This window comes from Natrix helvetica, assembly GCF_964273705.1.
Source record: "Natrix helvetica genome assembly, chromosome: 5".
In the NCBI taxonomy this organism is placed as follows: Eukaryota; Metazoa; Chordata; class Lepidosauria; order Squamata; family Natricidae; genus Natrix; species Natrix helvetica.
In genome coordinates, this window is record NC_138551.1 from 7,293,467 (window position 1) to 7,310,851 (window position 17,385).

The 17,385-nt window shown below is 45.7% G+C and overlaps 1 protein-coding gene across 1 annotated transcript in view; it reads left to right on the forward strand.

Moving 5' to 3' along the window:
* Positions 1 to 17,385, forward strand: part of EEF1AKMT4 (EEF1A lysine methyltransferase 4) — a 40,335-nt gene that overhangs the window by 16,562 nt on the left and 6,388 nt on the right. Inside the window, exon 2 of the mRNA XM_081953641.1 lies at positions 2,895 to 3,178. Coding sequence (XP_081809767.1) covers positions 2,895 to 3,178 — 284 coding nt within the window. The remainder of the gene's footprint in view (positions 1 to 2,894; positions 3,179 to 17,385) is intronic.

A 17,385-nucleotide genomic window follows, 5' to 3' on the forward strand; every position in this document is an offset into this window, starting at 1 on the left:
AGAGGTGCTTTTTTCAGGAGGCAGCTGGACATTCTTGGTTTTTTTCTTTTGAAGACATTTCGCTTCTTATCCTTCTTCAGCTCCGACAGGATTCCATTCCCCACTGTCCTGTCAGAGCTGAAGAAGCTTCTTGGATGAGAAGCGAAACGTCTTCAAAGAAAAAAACAAAGTCCAGTTGCCTCCGGAAAAAAAAGCACCTCTGGGACTACCAGTGTTGGTCCATTCACAGCATTAACACTCTTGGCCGTTGAATTTTACAATACAATACAATACAATACAATACAATAGTAGAGTTGGAAGGGACCTTGGAGGCCTTCTAGTCCAACCCCCTGCCTATGCAGGAAACCCTATACCGTTTCAGACAGATGGCTATCCAACATCTTCTTAAAGACTTCCAGTGTTGGGGCATTCACAACTTCTGGAGGCAAGCTGTTCCACTGATTAATTGCTCTAACTGTCAGGAAGTTTCTCCTCAGTTCTAAGTTGCTTCTCTCCTTGATTAGTTTCCACCCATTGCTTCTTGTTCTGTCCACAGGTGCCTTGGAGAATAGCTTGACTCCCTCTTCTTTGTGGCAACCCCTGAGATATTGGAAGACTGCTATCATGTCTCCCCTAGTCCTTCTTTCTCTTAAGCTAGACATACCCAGTTCCTGCAACCGTTCTTCATATGTTTTAGTCTTCAGTCCCCTAATCATCTTTGTTGCTCTTCTCTGCACTCTTTCTAGAGTCTCCACATCTTTTTTACATCGTGGTGACCAAAACTGAATGCAGTATTCCAAGTGTGGCCTTACCAAGGCATTATAAAGTGGTATTAACACTTCACGTGATCTTGATTCTATCCCTCTGTTGATGCAGCCTAGAACTGTGTTGGCTTTTTTGGTAGCTGCTGCACACGGCTGGCTCATATTTAAATGGTTGTCCACTAGGACTCCAAGATCCCTCTCACAGTTACTACTATTGAGCAAGGTACCACCTATACCAGTGATGGCGAACCTTTTTTGGCTCGCGTGCCACAAGTGGGGGGAGCGCAGGGGGGTCGAGTGCGGGCGTGCCACACCCATAATGCAACACGCGACCCCCCCAGTGCGCATGCCATTTTTAAAAATGCCCCCCCATTTTTACATGTTTTTCTTGCCCTCCCCAGGCTCCAGGGGCTTTATAGGAGCCTGGGGAGGGAGAAAAGAGCCTCCCCCGACCCCCCGGAGGCCCTCCGACGGTCCCTGAAGCCTTCGGAACGCTTAAAACCACCCTCCGAGCAAACCGGAAGTCATTTCCGGTTTGCTTGGAGGGTGGTTTTAAGCGTTCCGAAGGCTTCAGGGACCGTCGGAGGGCCTCCGGGGGGTCGGGGGAGGCTCTTTTCTCCCTCCCCAGGCTCCTATAAAGCCTCTGGAGCCTGGGGAAGGCGAAAAATAGCTTTTAAAAAGGTGACCTCAGCTGGCCAGCGTGCGCATGCGCGCTGGCCAGCTGACAGGGCAGCGCCTCGCGTGCCCTAACAAATGGCTCCGCGTGCCACAGGTTCGCCATCACGGACCTATACTGTACCTGTGCATTCCGTTTTTGTTGCCTAAATGTAGAACCTTACTCTTTTCACCATTGAATTTCATTTTATTAGATAGTGCCCAATGTTCAAGTTTGTCAAGATCCTTCTGTATCTTAAGCCTATTGAATTTTTGAAATTCAAATTCTTGAACAGCTCGATGTTACGGAAGACAAGGATGCTATCTAAAATACAAATATTTCAGGCTGAGCTGATAATTTCAGTCTGTTATGTACAAAAGCTTTTTACTTGGTTGGTTTTTTTTAAAACCCAGGAGCTGTGTTTTAATGGCATTTCTTGTAGGTAGGCTAATGAGATCATTGGACTGTCATGAAAGAAAAACCTGAGTTTTTAAAATATCTTTTGGTCTGCCTGCCTGTCTAAAAATATTATGCAATTAACAAAATCTTCAAGGCTAATTTCCCCCCCAAAAAAAATTAGAAAAGAGAAAACCTCAAACAATCTTAAAAATAAAACAAAGGAAGAACGAGGGGGAAAACGGGGGGAGGAGAAATCTACATTATATTTTGTAACTTACTAATAGTTTCTGGTTTACTAATAATACATTACTATAATATGTACAAAATATTACCATAAAATATAGCCAGATCTCTGCCAAAATAACTCTGCATCCTTTTAAAATATCAGTAGAAAACATTGTCTTTTTTTCCAAAACATAGATCCCAGATTTCTGGCAACTGTTCCTTGACATCTGGAATAGTATTACTTGTCTAATTTTTCAGTGTGATTCTTTTGCAGTCCCATATGCTTGATCCACTCGCCATATTATAAAAAAAAATATGTTGAGACTCAGGAAAAGGTGCAGAGAACAGCAACAAACATGATTAAAGAGCTGGAGGCTAAAACATATGAAGAACGGTTGCAGGAACTGGGTATGTCTAGTTTAATGAAAAGAAGGAACAGGGGAGACATGATAGCAGTCTTCCAATACTTGAGGGGTCGCCACAAAGAAGAGGGAGTCAAACTATTCTCCATAACACCAGAAGGCAAATGAAGCAATGGGTGGAAATTAACCAAGAAGAGAAGCATCCTAGAACTAAGGAGAAATTTCGTAATAGTGAGAACTATTCATCAGTGGAACAACTTGCCTCCAGAAGTTGTAGGTGCTCCAACACTGAAAGTTTTTAAGAAGTTGTTGGACAACCATTTGTCTGAAATGGCATTCTCCTCCTTGAGAAGGGGGTTGGACTAGAAGATCTCCAAGGTCCCTTCCAACTGTGTTGTTCTTTTAAATATCTGACTTTATAGACAGAGTGGCTGACGCTCCCAGCTTGCTGACTGATTGCCCGCTGGGAAATCCTGGAGAATAACCAACTCACTAATGTGTCTTCTGCAGGTTGTGGGAACAGTGCCCTGAGTTACGATCTTTACCAGCTTGGATACACAGACATCACCAACATAGATTATTCCGCGGTGTGCATTTCAAGCATGCAAGACCGTTACGCGCATTGCTCCGGCTTGCATTGGGCGGTAATGGATGCCCGGTTCTTGACTTTCATGGACGGAAGCTTTGACGTGGTCTTGGAGAAAGGCTTTCTAGATTCCATCATGGTGGAAGAAAAGGACCTCTGGAACGTCTCCCAAGAAGCCAAGATACTTCTGGACCAAGTATTAACTGAGGTTAGTGCTACGGATCCTTGGTAGATGAAATGCTACCCAAATGGTGGTTTTTTTCCCATTCAAGGTTATTTATTTTTTAATACAAATTATACATATTATAGGAACAAAAAGTTGACTGGCTCTTTTCTTTTTCCTCCTCTAATTTACATAGTCCTTTTTACATCATAGTTTCATTTTTACTTTGTGCCAAATTATTATCTTCCATTATTTTTCATCTTTATGATTATTTTGTCTTAATACATGAACCACATCTTCAATTTCCCCTTCAAAGTTACCTTTCTTATTTTCTCCATTGGTATATACGGCTATAAACAGCATACATTCTCTAGTTCAATTTAAGCATAGAGAGCATTTCTTTCAATTTTTTTCCTACAATTAACAATGTACTATCATTTATTTCTTAATTAGTTACATCACAATAGCAATCTTACTACTATTCTCTTTAGTCTACTGATTCTAATTCTTTTTCCCTTTCTTCATTTCTTTTAACCGTTTTCTCTTGGGCTCCCAAAAGTCCCAGTTTGAATTCTTTTCCTCCTTCTTCCCCTAAATTCTTCTTTTTCTTTTTCCTAAACCACCACATGGTGGTTTTCATGATCACTTTTTCCTGATCATTTCCAGCGGTATTTTTCAAACTTTAAGAGGTGTGGACTTCGATTCCCAGAATTCCCCCAGCCAGCCTTTCCACTGGAATTTTCCATTCATAAGCGAGAAAGTTTTAGGTGAATTTTGCCACTATTTTATGATCTTCCTTAGTGCTGTTGTTAAGTGAATCACTGCAGTTGTTAAGTTAGTAACACGGTTGTTAAGTGAATCTGGCTTCCCCAATGACTTGGCTTGGCAAAAAGTCGCCAAAGGGGATCACCTCTCTCTCTCTCTCTCTCTCTCTCTCTCTCTCTCTCTCTCTCTCTCTCTCTCTCTCTCTCTCTCTCTCTCTCTCTCTCTCTCTCTCTCTCTCTCTCTCTCACACACACACACACACACACAGAGGATCCTGCAAACCGCCATAAATACGAACCAAGCATCCAAATTTTGATCACATGACCATGGGAACGCTGCAGCGGTCGTAAGTATGAAAAATGGTCTCTTCACGGGGACACAAAAGGAGACCCCAACTGGGCGTTCCCTGGCCAACAATAATGTCACCAATAGATCATTTTATCACAGAAGCACTGACATGCAAATAGTATGCATGGTTTTTTCCAATGCCGTTGTAACTTCAGATGGTCACTAAATGGATGATTGTATGTCGAGGGCTACCTGAATTTGGGATTAGGAAGTATTTACAATAACAAGAGTTGGAAGGGACCTTGTAGGTCATCCAGTCCAACCCCCGCATCCAAGCAGGAGATACGATTTCTGACAGATGGCAGTCTAATCTATTCTTGAAAGCCGCCAGTGATGAAGCTCCCACAACTTCTGTTCCAGGGGTTTCTTGTTCTGACTGTCAGAAGATTTCTCCTTATTTCCAGGTTGAATCTCTCCTTGGTCAGTTTCCATTCATTATTCCTTGTCTGGCCTTCAGGTGCTTTAGAAAATAGCTTGACCCCCTCCTCTCTGTGGCAGCCCCTCAAATATTGGAAGACTGCTATCATGTCTCCCCTGGTCCTTCTCTTCCCTAGACTAGCCATGCACAGTTCCTGCAACCGTTCTTCCTATGTTTTAGCCTCCAGTCCCCTAATCATCCTGGTTGCTCTTCTCTGCGCTCTTTCTAGAGTCTCAATGTCTCTTTTTACAGTGTGATGACCAAAACTGGATGCAGTATTCTAAGTGTAATCTTAGAAGGTTTTATAGAGCGGTATTACTACCTCACGTGGATAGGATAGGATAGAATTAGAATGGAATAAAATAGAATAACAGAGTTGGAAGGGACCTTGGAGGTCTTCTAGTCCAACCCACTGTTTAGGCAGTAGACCCTATACCATTTCAAACAAATGGTTATCCAACATCTTCTTTAAAACTCCCAGTGTTGGAGCGTTCACCACTTCTAGAGGCAAGTAGTTCCACTGATTAACTGTTCTAACTGTCAGGAAATTTCTCCTCCGTTCTAGGTTGCTTCTCTCCTTAATTAGTTTCCACCCATTGCTTCATGTCCTGCCCTCAGGTGCTTTGGAGTATAGGCTGACCCCCTTCTTCTTCACGGCAGCCCCTGTTCACGCAACTTAGGAGCGCTTTGGCTTTTTTGTTTGAGCCCAACAAGGAACCTCGAAAACCCTTGCCCAGGGCCCAGCTTCTTCCTCTTGGCACCACATTGGGAAGCGAGCACAAGATCTGAGCTGCCCTGTTGCTGGAGATCGCCTGGGCCGTTCCTGGCTTGGCATCATTTTGGCAGCGGGAAAAGTTTGGCGGACGGATTCCCGGTGTCCTTGCCCTTGCCGAAGTTGAGCTCGGACGCTCTTTATACGAGGGCACCCATTGAGCAAGTTTCCCGGGCAGAAAAAGAGGACCGGATCCATCATCCCAAGCCAATAAAAATGTCATAAAATAAATAAAATACACTTTACAGGGCTGGCAAGGAAGCCCAGCGTCTTTGGTACACCTGCGGGATTGTCCTCCTTTCCAAGAGATTCCCTCCATGCCAAAAAAGCCTGCCCGCTTCCTCTCGTCACCCCCTCCCCTTTTCCCGGCCTTGCACCGCCATCAAAACAAAGCACAGCTGCCTGCTGTTGCCACGGCAACGCTTCTCTGTCACAAATAGCAGCTTGCAGATGGCCGGCCTTTCACTCCAATCAGGCCTCTTTAGGTTTCCTGGTGAAGGGTGCAGCCCCGGGGAAGCGCCTGGCAGCCCCGGCAAGGGATTCAGAGCAGGAAGGACCCAGCTATGGATCTGCCCCCCCCCCCCAAAAAAAAGTGGCCCCCCAAGCCTTTATTTTTTGAAGGGGGTGCAATCTGTCTCGGGGTGCAATTTGTCCTTTGATATACACACACACACACACACCGCCATATTCTCCCCGTTGTCCAACTTCGCGTCCGTGTTTATACTTATCCCTGTTATCGCGTACACGTTTGACAAACCAAATAAATAAGTAAATAAAAATAAAACTCCCCCACTTTTTTCTACCCCCCCCTTCCCACTTTCCCAGTTTGCATCTCATTAGCTGGAAGTTCCCTCCCCAGGGAGGGAGGTGGGGGGGAATTTAAAAAAAATCCACCCGGCCGGCTCTCCCTGTTTCCATGGCAACCCCCATCCCTGACTGGCGGTATTGACTAGGTGAGGGGGGGCGAGGGAGGAGGGACAAGGCAGGTTTTCTCGGGGATGCTAATTGAGCTGTGGCAACCATATTGAATTTGCAGGGGGGGCGGGGGAGAGGCGGCGGTGTGTGCGGACGCACGCATGCACGCATTTACTGTCCACATGATCCAGGAAGGGAGAAAGGTGCATGTTTATTTTGTTTTGGTCATCATTCCGCCTTTCCCAGTTCCTTCTCTCCCCCCCCCCAACCCCCCATTGGTGCAAAAACTCTCCAAAGTTTTGTTTAGAAGAAACGTCACATCTGAGTTCAGTTCCAAGTGGGGCAAAAGACACTGGAAATGTGGAGGCTGCTTGGAAAGATGGTTTTTCATGGTGGACATCACCACATGCTTTGAAGATGTTGGGTGGAGGGGGGGAAAAAAGTGAGAGATGCTGAGAGTGCGCTGGTTTGATGCCCTCTCTGGGCCCCACTCCAGAGCTTCCCGTTCCTGTGCAAGAAATGCACTCTGATTGGTGGTCAGACTCCCAGGGGGCGGGGGTGGGTGGGTCTTAGCTAACTTTGTAGGCTGGCTGTCTTTTGAGTCCCACGCTTGGTTGAGCCTTGCTGGGTGATGATGTAATGAAAGGGCTTTTGGGATTCCTATTGAAGGAGGTCGATCTTTGTTATGTAGATTAGACATTAAGGCTCAGGCCTTAATGGCCCATTGACAACGGGGGTGCGTGTGTGAGTTTCTGCCTCCCTTTTAGGGGAAATATTCTGCCCTTTTAATATTTCCTAAAATGTCTCATTTTCCTAGGAGAGGGGTGGGAACTAACGTCCTGCAAAAAACAGAAAGTCCAGTGACCCGGATGAGTGAGAATCTCCGTAGACATCTGGGCAAGCTTGGGAAAGAGGCCATTGTGCTACCACCTCTACCCCATATTCTGGGTCCCCTCAAATTCCCCTTCTCCCCAGCCGGTCCCATGGCGGAGTTCAGAGAAGAGCAACAAAGATGACTCTTGGCTAAAATATATGAAAAATATATATTTGCAGGAATTGGGTATGTGTAGTTTAATGAAAGGGACGTGGTGGCTCAGTAGCCAAGATGCTGAGCTTGTCGATCAGAAAGGTTGGCGGTTCGAATTCCTAGCGCTGTGTAACGGCGTGAGCTCCCGTTACTTGTCCCAGCTTCTGCCAACCTAGCAGTTCGAAAGCATGTAAAAGATGCAAGTAGAAAAAGAGGAACCACCTTTGGTGGGAAGGTAACAGCGCTCCGTGCGCCTTCGGCGTTGAGTCATGCCGGCCACTTGACCAGGGAGACGTCTTCGGATAGGGCTGTCTCTTTGGCTTTGAAACGGAGATGAGCACTGCCCCCTAGAGTCGGGAACGACTAGCACAAATGTGCGAGGGGAACCTTCATCTTTACCTTTAATTTAATGAAAAGGTGAACTGAAGGTGACATGATAGCAGTTTTCCAATATTTGAGGTGCTGCCACAAAGGGGGGGGGATCTATTTTCCAAAGCACCTGAGGGCAAGAAGCAACGGATGGAAATTAACCAAGGAGAGAACCAACCTAGAACTAAGGAGATGTTTCTTGACAATGAGAACAATTAATCATTGGAACTTGTCTCCAGACGTTGTAAATTCTCCAACAGTGGAAGTTTTTAAGAAGAGAATAGATAACCATTTGTCTGAAACAGCATAGGGTCTCCAGCTTGAGCAGTGGGTTGGACTAGAAGACCTCCAAGGTCCCTTCCAACTATGTTATTCTGATCTGTTATTCTGTGTATCATCCCACCAAGTCCAAAGAAAGTCTGGAATCACATAGGATCTCTTCCCTTGGGCATGGGGTTGGACTAGAAGACCTCCAGGGTCTCTTCCAACCCTGTTATACTATGTTCGCCTATGGCTGCTTGTTTCTTCTTTTCCTCATTAATGGGGCTGTCACATTTTCCCCAGAGCCAGCTGCCAGTGGCTTCCCTCCTGGTTTCTAGGAAGGTCATTAAAGCCTGGTAATTCCATCGTGCCTTTGAGGCTGGAATGTGGTGATCTTCATTGAGCTTTTATGATTGCAATGATTGTTCCCCTGTCCTCTGTGTTGCGTGGGTAATACCATCGATTTCTTCCCTTTTCACGGTATAGTTTTTAAGCGCAGCTCACTGTAAGGTTGGAATGGATGCTGCTCAGAGTCCATGAGCGGAGCAGCCTATAACCTCACTCCGATGCAATAGATAAAATTCAAATGGCTTTGGGGAGAAGAGATTTCCTAGGTAAGGCTTAGCCTCGTTTCTTTGCCACAATTTTCTTAAACCTGTTCTTAAACTAGGCTTCCCCAAAAAGCAGGAGGCAGAGTCCCGACATTTGTTTTATTAAACAAATGTGAATTCCTCTCGTTCACATCCAGCAAGGCCTGGCAAACTTTCAAAGGAGTTATTATGACTACGGACCTTATCTATCTTGGAAAGCTGCCGTGTAAATATTTTCCAAATGAGGAAAGACTGGGCATAGAGTCTCTGAGATTCACGGACAGATTTTCATACTCCTATCTAATCTAATGACGGAATGAACGAATTGTTTCCTGCAAAAGCCCACTCCCCTTTTGCTCCTCTTTTATTTCCTGTGGGAGGGGCCAATCCCCTTCCACCTGTCGCTTTACTCCCAAGTCGACCCTGATTTCTGAGTTCTTTTCTTCTGGCAGCTCTGCACATGCGCACACTGGGAACAGGCTCCAGCTGTTCCTCTGCCTCACTGCTGTCTAGCTCCGTAGGCTCCTGATCACTGCCAGACCAGCCTCGGCCCCGTCTCTGCTTCCGACGCACAGCCCTCATCCGAGCCTTCCCGAGCCTCAAGGACTGGCCGATGCTCCTCCCCAGCCCAGCCAGTTTTCATGCCTAAAGTGGGACTAGAACTCCCAGTCTCCTGGTGATTGGCCCAAAGTCACCCAGTTGGGTTTAATGACTAAGGAAGGACTAGAACTCACAGTCTCCTGGTGATTGGTTCAAAGTCACCCAGTTGGCTTTCATGCCTAAGGCGGGACTAGAACTCACAGTCTCCTGGTGATTGGCCCAAAGTCACCCAACTGACTTTTATGCCTAAGGTGGGACTAGAACTCCCAGTCTCCTGGTGATTTGCCCAAAATCACCCAACTTACTTTTATGCCTAAGGTGGGACTAGAACTCCCAGTCTCCTGGTGATTGGCCCAAAGTTACCCAGCCAGTTTTCATGCCTAAGGTGGGACTAGAACTCCCAGTCTCCTGGTGATTGGCCCAAAATCACCCAACTTACTTTTATGCCTAAGGTGGGACTAGAACTCCCAGTCTCCTGGTGATTGGCCCAAAGTCACCCAGCCAGTTTTCATGCCTAAGGTGGGACTAGAACTCCCAGTCTCCTGGTGATTGGCCCAAAGTCACCCAACTGACTTTTATGCCTAAGGTGGGACTAGAACTCCCAGTCTCCTGGTGATTGGCCCAAAGTCACGCAGAGATTTTTCATGCCTAAAGCGGGACTAGAACTCCCAGTCTCCTGGTGATTGGCTCAAAGTCATCCTACTGACTTTTATGCCTAAGGCAGCACTGGAACTCACTGTTCCCTGGTTTTTAGCTCAGCACCTTAATCCCTACACCAAACCGACTCTCCAATATTGTTTGTCATTTAATTAAAAATAAAATTAAAAAGATCATATCGCTTATGTATGAGTCCAGTTCGGCTCTGCTGTCACTGAGTCCCTTGCATAAAACCACAGAGCCGCTTTCTTTCGGGGGAGGAGGGGGAGTGATAATGACATTTAGACTAGGAAAAGGGGTAACTGGGTCAAACCAAGAACTGCTGCGCTAATCCATCATATTAAATGTGGGACAAAATGTATTTTCTACACCGGATGCTATGGAACTCTAGGAAAACGGTCCCCAAGTACATCGAGTGTTTATTAACGCTGACTTGACTAAAAATTCATTTTCTTTCAAAATATAACAATTGCATTTTGCTATCTGGATTACCGTATTTTTCTGAGTATAAGACCCACCGGAGTATAAGATGCACCAAGATTTTGAATAGGTAAATTAAAAAAAAAAGGTTTTGCACTCTGCAGACCTCCCCAAAAGGGCCAATTTTCATGAAAATGGCCCCATTTTCTTTCAAAAAAAGGGCATGAATAGCCTTTGGGAGACTTGTAGGGTGCTCCTGGGGGCTGGGGGGGTGGCAAAAACGAGTGAAAAACGGCCAGTTTTCACAAAAAATGACCCATTTTTTGTCAAAAAAAGGGCATGCATAGCCTTTAGGAGGCTTATAAAGCCTGTTTTTTTGCTCATTTCTGCCCTCTCCAGCCCCCAGGAGCACTCTGGTAGCCTCCTAAAGGCTATGCACAGCCATTTTGGTGAAGGGGCAGGGTCTGGGGAGGCAAAAAATGCTGTCGTCAGTGTATGAGACACACCCAGATTTTCACCCTCTTTTTTGAGGTAAAAAGGTGCGTCTTATACTCCGAAAAATACGTGCGTCTTATACTCCGAAAAATACGGTATTTAGGGGTTTTTCCCCTCAGAGGTGGATGGCTTCCGGTTCGCACCGGTTCAGGCGAACCGGTAGTGGAAATTGGGACTGGGTTGCCAAACCGGTAGGGATGGCAGGCTGGCCACGCCCCTGAACCGCTTCCCCGGTTGCCGTTGCTGGCTTGTTTTTTTTTTACTAATTTTTTCGTGAAGTGACACCTCAGTTAACTGTTTTCGCCTTTTTTTCAACCAAAGTTATAAAAACAAATCCGAAAGAAGGGAAACGATTGACTGTTTTCTTCTAATAGAGCAGTGTTTCTCAAATTTGGCAACTCTAAGGCATGTGGACTTCAACTCCCAGAATTCCCCAGCCAGCCCAGCTGGCTGGGGAATTCTGGGAGTTGAAGTCCACATGCCTTAGAGTTGCCAAATTTGAGAAACACTGTAATAGAGCAACAGAAGGCAGCGCTAAGCCCAGGATCTTGCATTAGTACATCTGCAGCAGTCTAAAACCTTTGCACAGCGTAATATGGGATGACAAGCTCCGAGTCTCAAAAATTGCCACCAAAATATCTCGAACATATGGGAGTAAAGAAGAAAAACGTAGGTGGGTGTTAAAGGAGTGTCAGAAAGGAAAACAAAAACCAAGGGTGAAGTGAAGGACAAGGATTTGGGCAATCTTAAAAAGGAGATGAGTTTTCAGGGGAAAAGCATTCAAAGTTTTAAAAAGTGACTTTCCGGCCGTTCTTCGCACAACCATTGCAGCATTCCCACACGATCATGGGATCAAAATTCAGCCGCTTGGCAATCGGTTCGTATTTGTGACCCCTGCAGTGTTCCTGGGGGCCACGTGATCGCCTTTGGCGATCTGACAAGCAAAGACAACGGGATAACCAGATTCCTTTAACAACTAATGTAACTAACTTTACAACTGCAGCAGTTCACTTAACGGTGGTGACACGAAAGGTCGTAAACTGGAGCCAAACTCCCCAATTGTCTCTCTCGGCCACTCTTGTGGCCCGCCAGTGGCCAGTAGAGCTGGCGGCAGACTCAGACAGTGAGGAGGTTGGGGAGGAACATGGGCCAGTCCTGGAGTCTGGGGAAGGCTCTGACGAGGGCTCTGCGTCGGAGGCAGAGATAGGGCCAGGGCCATCTGACAGTTATCAGCTGCCTTCGAAGTTGGACATCAGTGAGGCAGAAGAACAGCTGGAGCCTGATCCCAGTGTGTGCATGCGCAGAGCTGCCAGGAGAAGGGAACAGCTAAGGAACAAGGGCTGACTTGGGAGTAAAGGCACAGGTGGACGGTGAATGGCCCCTCCCATAGGGAAAAAAGAGGAGCAAAAGGGGAGTGGAGTTTGCAGGAGACAATGACTTCAATTCATTAGGGTGAAGATCTGTTCCTGACTTCTTGCCAAGTAATTGCTGCTACAGAGTGGCGTTTGGAAGAGATCGGCCTGGCAGCTCTCCAAGCCTGATCAAGGTCTGTAGTTGTGAAATCTCTTGTTGGCTGGGACTTTGCTGGAGAGGAATTCCCTTTAACCTAAATAAAAGGGGCTTTAGCAGGACGAGGAGTCGGCTTCATGATCTTGGGAGGCCTCGGTCAGAACAGCCCTCAGTTGTTAAATGAACCCATTGTTTCCTGGTTTTGCCAAAAACCGTAAGTCGAATGAGGCCACGTGATTATGGGATGCTGCAAATGGCCATAAATGCAGGCTGGTTGCGAGCCCCACCCTGCATAGTGGGGTACCCAGTAATTGGAACCTCAAAACTGGATCATAAGTACCCCCTCCCCCCATTGTAACTTTGAACAGCCACCGGTCGTAAGTCAAGGACTGCCTGTCTGTGGCACAGAAACCGACTTGAGCCTACTGACACGTTTTACACCCACAGCGCCATTTTTAATCCTTCAGTGGGAGTATCCAAGCAGTAGGATGGTAGGTTCGATTCGTCCCCTCCATTTAAGTCAACAGATGGTGTTCGGCACGGAAAACGGGGCTCTTCAAGCTCGTTTTTAGACATGTTGCTATTCTCATGCAAAAAGCAAGCAGTCAGAAAACTCTGGGGTTTGTTTGTTTTTTTGCTTCCACTTTACAGTGAATAGTTTATTAGCGGGCATGCAAGAAAAAAAGAGAGCGCTTTTCTCTCAGTCTCTTCACATTTCTGGTCCTCAAATCAAACCTTTCAGCTTTTAATAATATAGTGTCTTTTAGATGCGCTGAGCTAATTGCTCTTATCTACCCCCAATTTCTTGATGTTGGAAGCTTTCAGAAATGTGCTTTTACCCACCTGGGTCTTGGTTCTCGCGTCTGATTTCTGTGATCCAGTGCAAAGGATAAACCTGGCCAGAAAATCTTAGAAGACCAGAAGTGAGGAATTCGTTAAGTGAGTTTCGCCCTTCCTTTCCAACTTCCTGAAATGTGGAAGCAATTTTTGGATTTGACTTTATTTATTTATTCATCCATCCCTTTTCTCTATTGCCCATCTCATCTGAGTGACTCTAGGCGGCTTAGAATAAAAACATAAAATAGAATAGAGTAAAATAGAATAAAAACATTTAAAAAGTGCTATAAAAGCATAACCCCCCTAAAAAAACTTTTTAAATCTTTGTTTTAGAACAAAGCTATAATTAGAATACAGGTAATCCTCGACTTACGACCACAATGAATCCCGACGTATCTGCTGCTAAGCAAGATGGTTATTAGCTGATTTTTGCCCCATTTTATGACCTTGCTTGCCACATTTGTTAAAGGAATCATTAATTCATCCCCCACCATCAGTTTTGCAATGTGAGAAGGCAAGAAAAATAGGCTGCGCTCACACAAATGCGTTAAAGTGAGATTGTGTGGTTGGTGATACAAGTACGTCGTTCAGATTCAGCACTCCCACCGTCACATGTTTTAGGGCAGGGGTGTCAAACTCAAGGCCCACGGCCTAGATCCAGCCCACGCGGTGCTTAGGTCTGGCCCGCAGGACCCCTGCTTGCAAAAATGGTGCTCGGGAGGGCCGTGCGTGGGCTCCATTTTCGGCTACGACAGCCTCCTGCAACCCTCTGCCAGCCAAAATGGAGCTCAGGAGGGCCATGTGTGGATGGCTGTTGCTGCATTTTTGCTGGCAGAGTACTTGGCCCACCACAGGCTCCCCCAACATGAGTGACATTGAGCTGGCCATGCCCACCCTGGCCACACCCGCCACGCCCTCTGAGGTCAAACACAACCCTGATGCGGCCCTTAATGAAATCGAGTTTGACACCCCTGTTTTAGGGGGACATTCTTTAGCTGCCACATAACATCTGTTAAATTCTTTTTGTTTTTGCTTAGTTGTTTCTGGCCGATGTTTCATTACTCAACTAACCTCATCAGTGCCAGCGAGCGTGGTATTTGCTCCCTGTTTACATACAGTAACTTTCCACGCCAATGTTGATGGTAGTCTGATTGGCTTCTTGGTAGTTCCTTGATTAGGGAATTGTTTTTCGGCTTGATCCTTTGCCTGGTGTTAATCCCCGCTTATCTGGATGTGTGGGCTGCTGGAGAGGCTGGCCTTTTGTTTCCTTCTTAGCTTTTTTATTGTCTGTTTTGAATGGTTTTTAAATATGGTTTATTTTTGTGTGTCTGTCTATGGCTGATTTGTCTGAATACCAAGCCCCCGGGAATTTGCTATTTGCTACATCCAATTTACTTTTGGATGTAGCTCACACTTTCCCAGATAAACTGTGATTGAGTCGGTCCTTGCATTAAGGATCTTCATCATGTTTTCAGACTGCTAATTGATGTTCCTAGATGCACTCTGCCAGTCTTCTGCCCCTCTGTCCTACACAGTGGCTGTTGCGGTCCTTACACTGCAGGGGTGGGTTCCTGCCAGTTCTACCCTCTTCTGTAGAAGAGGTTCCACAAATCTACCATTCCGTTTAAAACCGGTTCCAGCTCCCTCCTCCCGCCCGTCCGCACACAGCGAGAGGAGGAAGTCTGGGAGTTGAAGTCCACAAGTCTTAAAGCTGTCAACTTTGAACACCCCTGGGTTTTTTTTTCTAAAGGGTTAGGGGTGCAAGGGTCTTGTTACTTGACAGCTTTGAGACTTGCACGCAATGCCAGAGTTTCTGAGCCAACATTTTGGTTGCTAAGCAAGAGCGTTGTTAAGTGAGTTTCACCACATTTTACAAGTTGGCCACGCCCATCCAGTCACATGACTGCCAAGCCACTCCCACTCGGTCACATGGCTGGCAAGCCACTCCCACAAAGCAGGCCACACCTACAAAACCAACCGCACTCAACGTGTAGTTCTCAATGGAACTGCATCTACATGGAGGGAAGTATGCAGTGGAGTACCCCAAGGCTCTGTTTTAGGCCCAGTACTCTTCAACATCTTCATCAATGATTTGGATGAGGGAATAAATGGGGAACTCATCAAATTTGCAGATGATACCAAGCTGGCAGGAATAGCCAATACTCCAGAAGATAGGCTTAAGATACAGAAGGATCTTGACAAACTTGAACATTGGGCACTATCTAATAAAATGAAATTCAATGGTGAAAAGAGTAAGGTTCTACATTTAGGCAACAAAAACGGAATGCACAGGTACAGTATAGGTGATACCTTGCTCAGTAGTAGTAACTGTGAAAGGGATCTTGGAGTCCTAGTGGAGAACCATTTAAATATGAGCCAGCAGTGTGCAGCAGCTGCCAAAAAAGCCAACACAGTTCTAGGCTGCATCAACAGAGGGATAGAATCAAGATCACGTGAAGTGTTAATACCACTTTATAAGGCCTTGGTAAGGCCACACTTGGAATACTGCATTCAGTTCTGGTCACCACGATGTAAAAAAGATGTGGAGACTCTAGAAAGAGTGCAGAGAAGAGCAACAAAGATGATTAGGGGACTGGAGACTAAAACATATGAAGAACGGTTGCAGGAACTGGGTATGTTTAGCTTAAGAGAAAGAAGGACTAGGGGAGACATGATAGCATTGTTCCAATATCTCAGAGGTTGCCACAAAGAAGAGGGAGTCAAACTATTCTCCAAAGCATCTGAGGGTAGAACAAGAAGCAATGGGTGGAAACTAATCAAGGAGAGAAGCAACTTAGAACTGAGGAGAAATTTCCTGACAGTGAGAACAATTAATCAGTGGAACAGAAATTGCCTCCAGAAGTTGTGAATGCCCCAACACTGGAAGTCTTTAAGAAGATGTTGGATAGCTATTTGTCTGAAACGGTATAGGGTTTCCTGCCTAGGCAGGGGGTTGGACTAGAAGACCTCCAAGGTCCCTTCCAACTCTACTATTGTATTGTATTGTATTGTATTGTATTGTAAAAGAGGTTCTAAAAAATGTTGAAACCCACCACTGTTACACTGTCTGTTGTAGATGACACCTGGTTTTTTTTTTCCTCCTTGGGCTACCGAGCAGTAGTGGGATTCAAAAAGTTTACTACTGGCTCTGTGGGCAGGGCATGGCTTGGTGGATGTGGCAGGGGAAGGATACTATAAAATCTCCATTCCCTCTCCACCCCATTAACCTGCTTTCCAGCTCCCTTCTCCTGTGCAGGGCAACAGAGAAGACCCAGCATCAACTGGGACTCGGGAGTTGCACAATTGTTGCATTATATTTTTCAGTGACTGAACTGCCCTGCATCTCCCCCCCCCCCCCCCGCTCAAGTTTGGCTCATTCCTGTCCCTGGATAGGGAAGGAGTTGTCCTTTGGCAGGTCATTTTCTTTCACTAAGGGTAATGTAATCCAAGATATGGAAAAATGGAGAGGGAACATGAAATATACTTACAGTGGGAAACTGTTGAGATTTAAAGACAGAATCACAAATTGGGGGCGTGTAAGGATGTATAATTATATAAATATAATGATGAGAATAGCTGGGAATTGTAACCAGATGTACATCTCAGCCAAAATTAGGCTCTCTCTGTGTGTGTGTGTGTGTGTGTGTGTAAAAATACAATGACTATATATGTATACTTTTTTTGTTCTATTTCTTAAAAAAAAGAAGATATATGTTAAAATTAAATATGTATATTGAAAAGGAATTTTAAATATCATCAACATAAAATGGAGCTTGCTCAGAAACTGAAGTACACCAAGTAAGTGAGATGAAGAGTGTGGAAGAGAGGAGAGAGGTGAAGGGAAGAAGAGAGGGATAGGAGAGAGGGCAGGGGAGGGGAGAAGGAGAGAGGAAGGGGAAGTAGAGAAGAAACGGGTGACAGAGGGAAGAAAGGAGGGAGGGAGGGAGGGAGAGGGCAGAGGGAGAAGAAAGTGATGGATAAGGTACAAATATGGTGTATGGAGAGCAGAAGAGCCAATAATTGTTTTTGGGAGTTGATGGTAAGGTAAATTGATGTAAACATTTAATAATACAATATGAGGTTGGCTATGTAATAGTATACATGTGATTATATGCTATGTAAATGGAAAAATAAAAAACTTAATATGCAAAGGAAGGGGACAACCCCTTGCAGTGACGTGCGGTGAGGTTTATGGCTGGTGAGGCTGGTGACGTCATCAGGAAGGCGGGGAATGGGACCATGTGTGCTGGAGGCTCAGGCTGCCTCAGC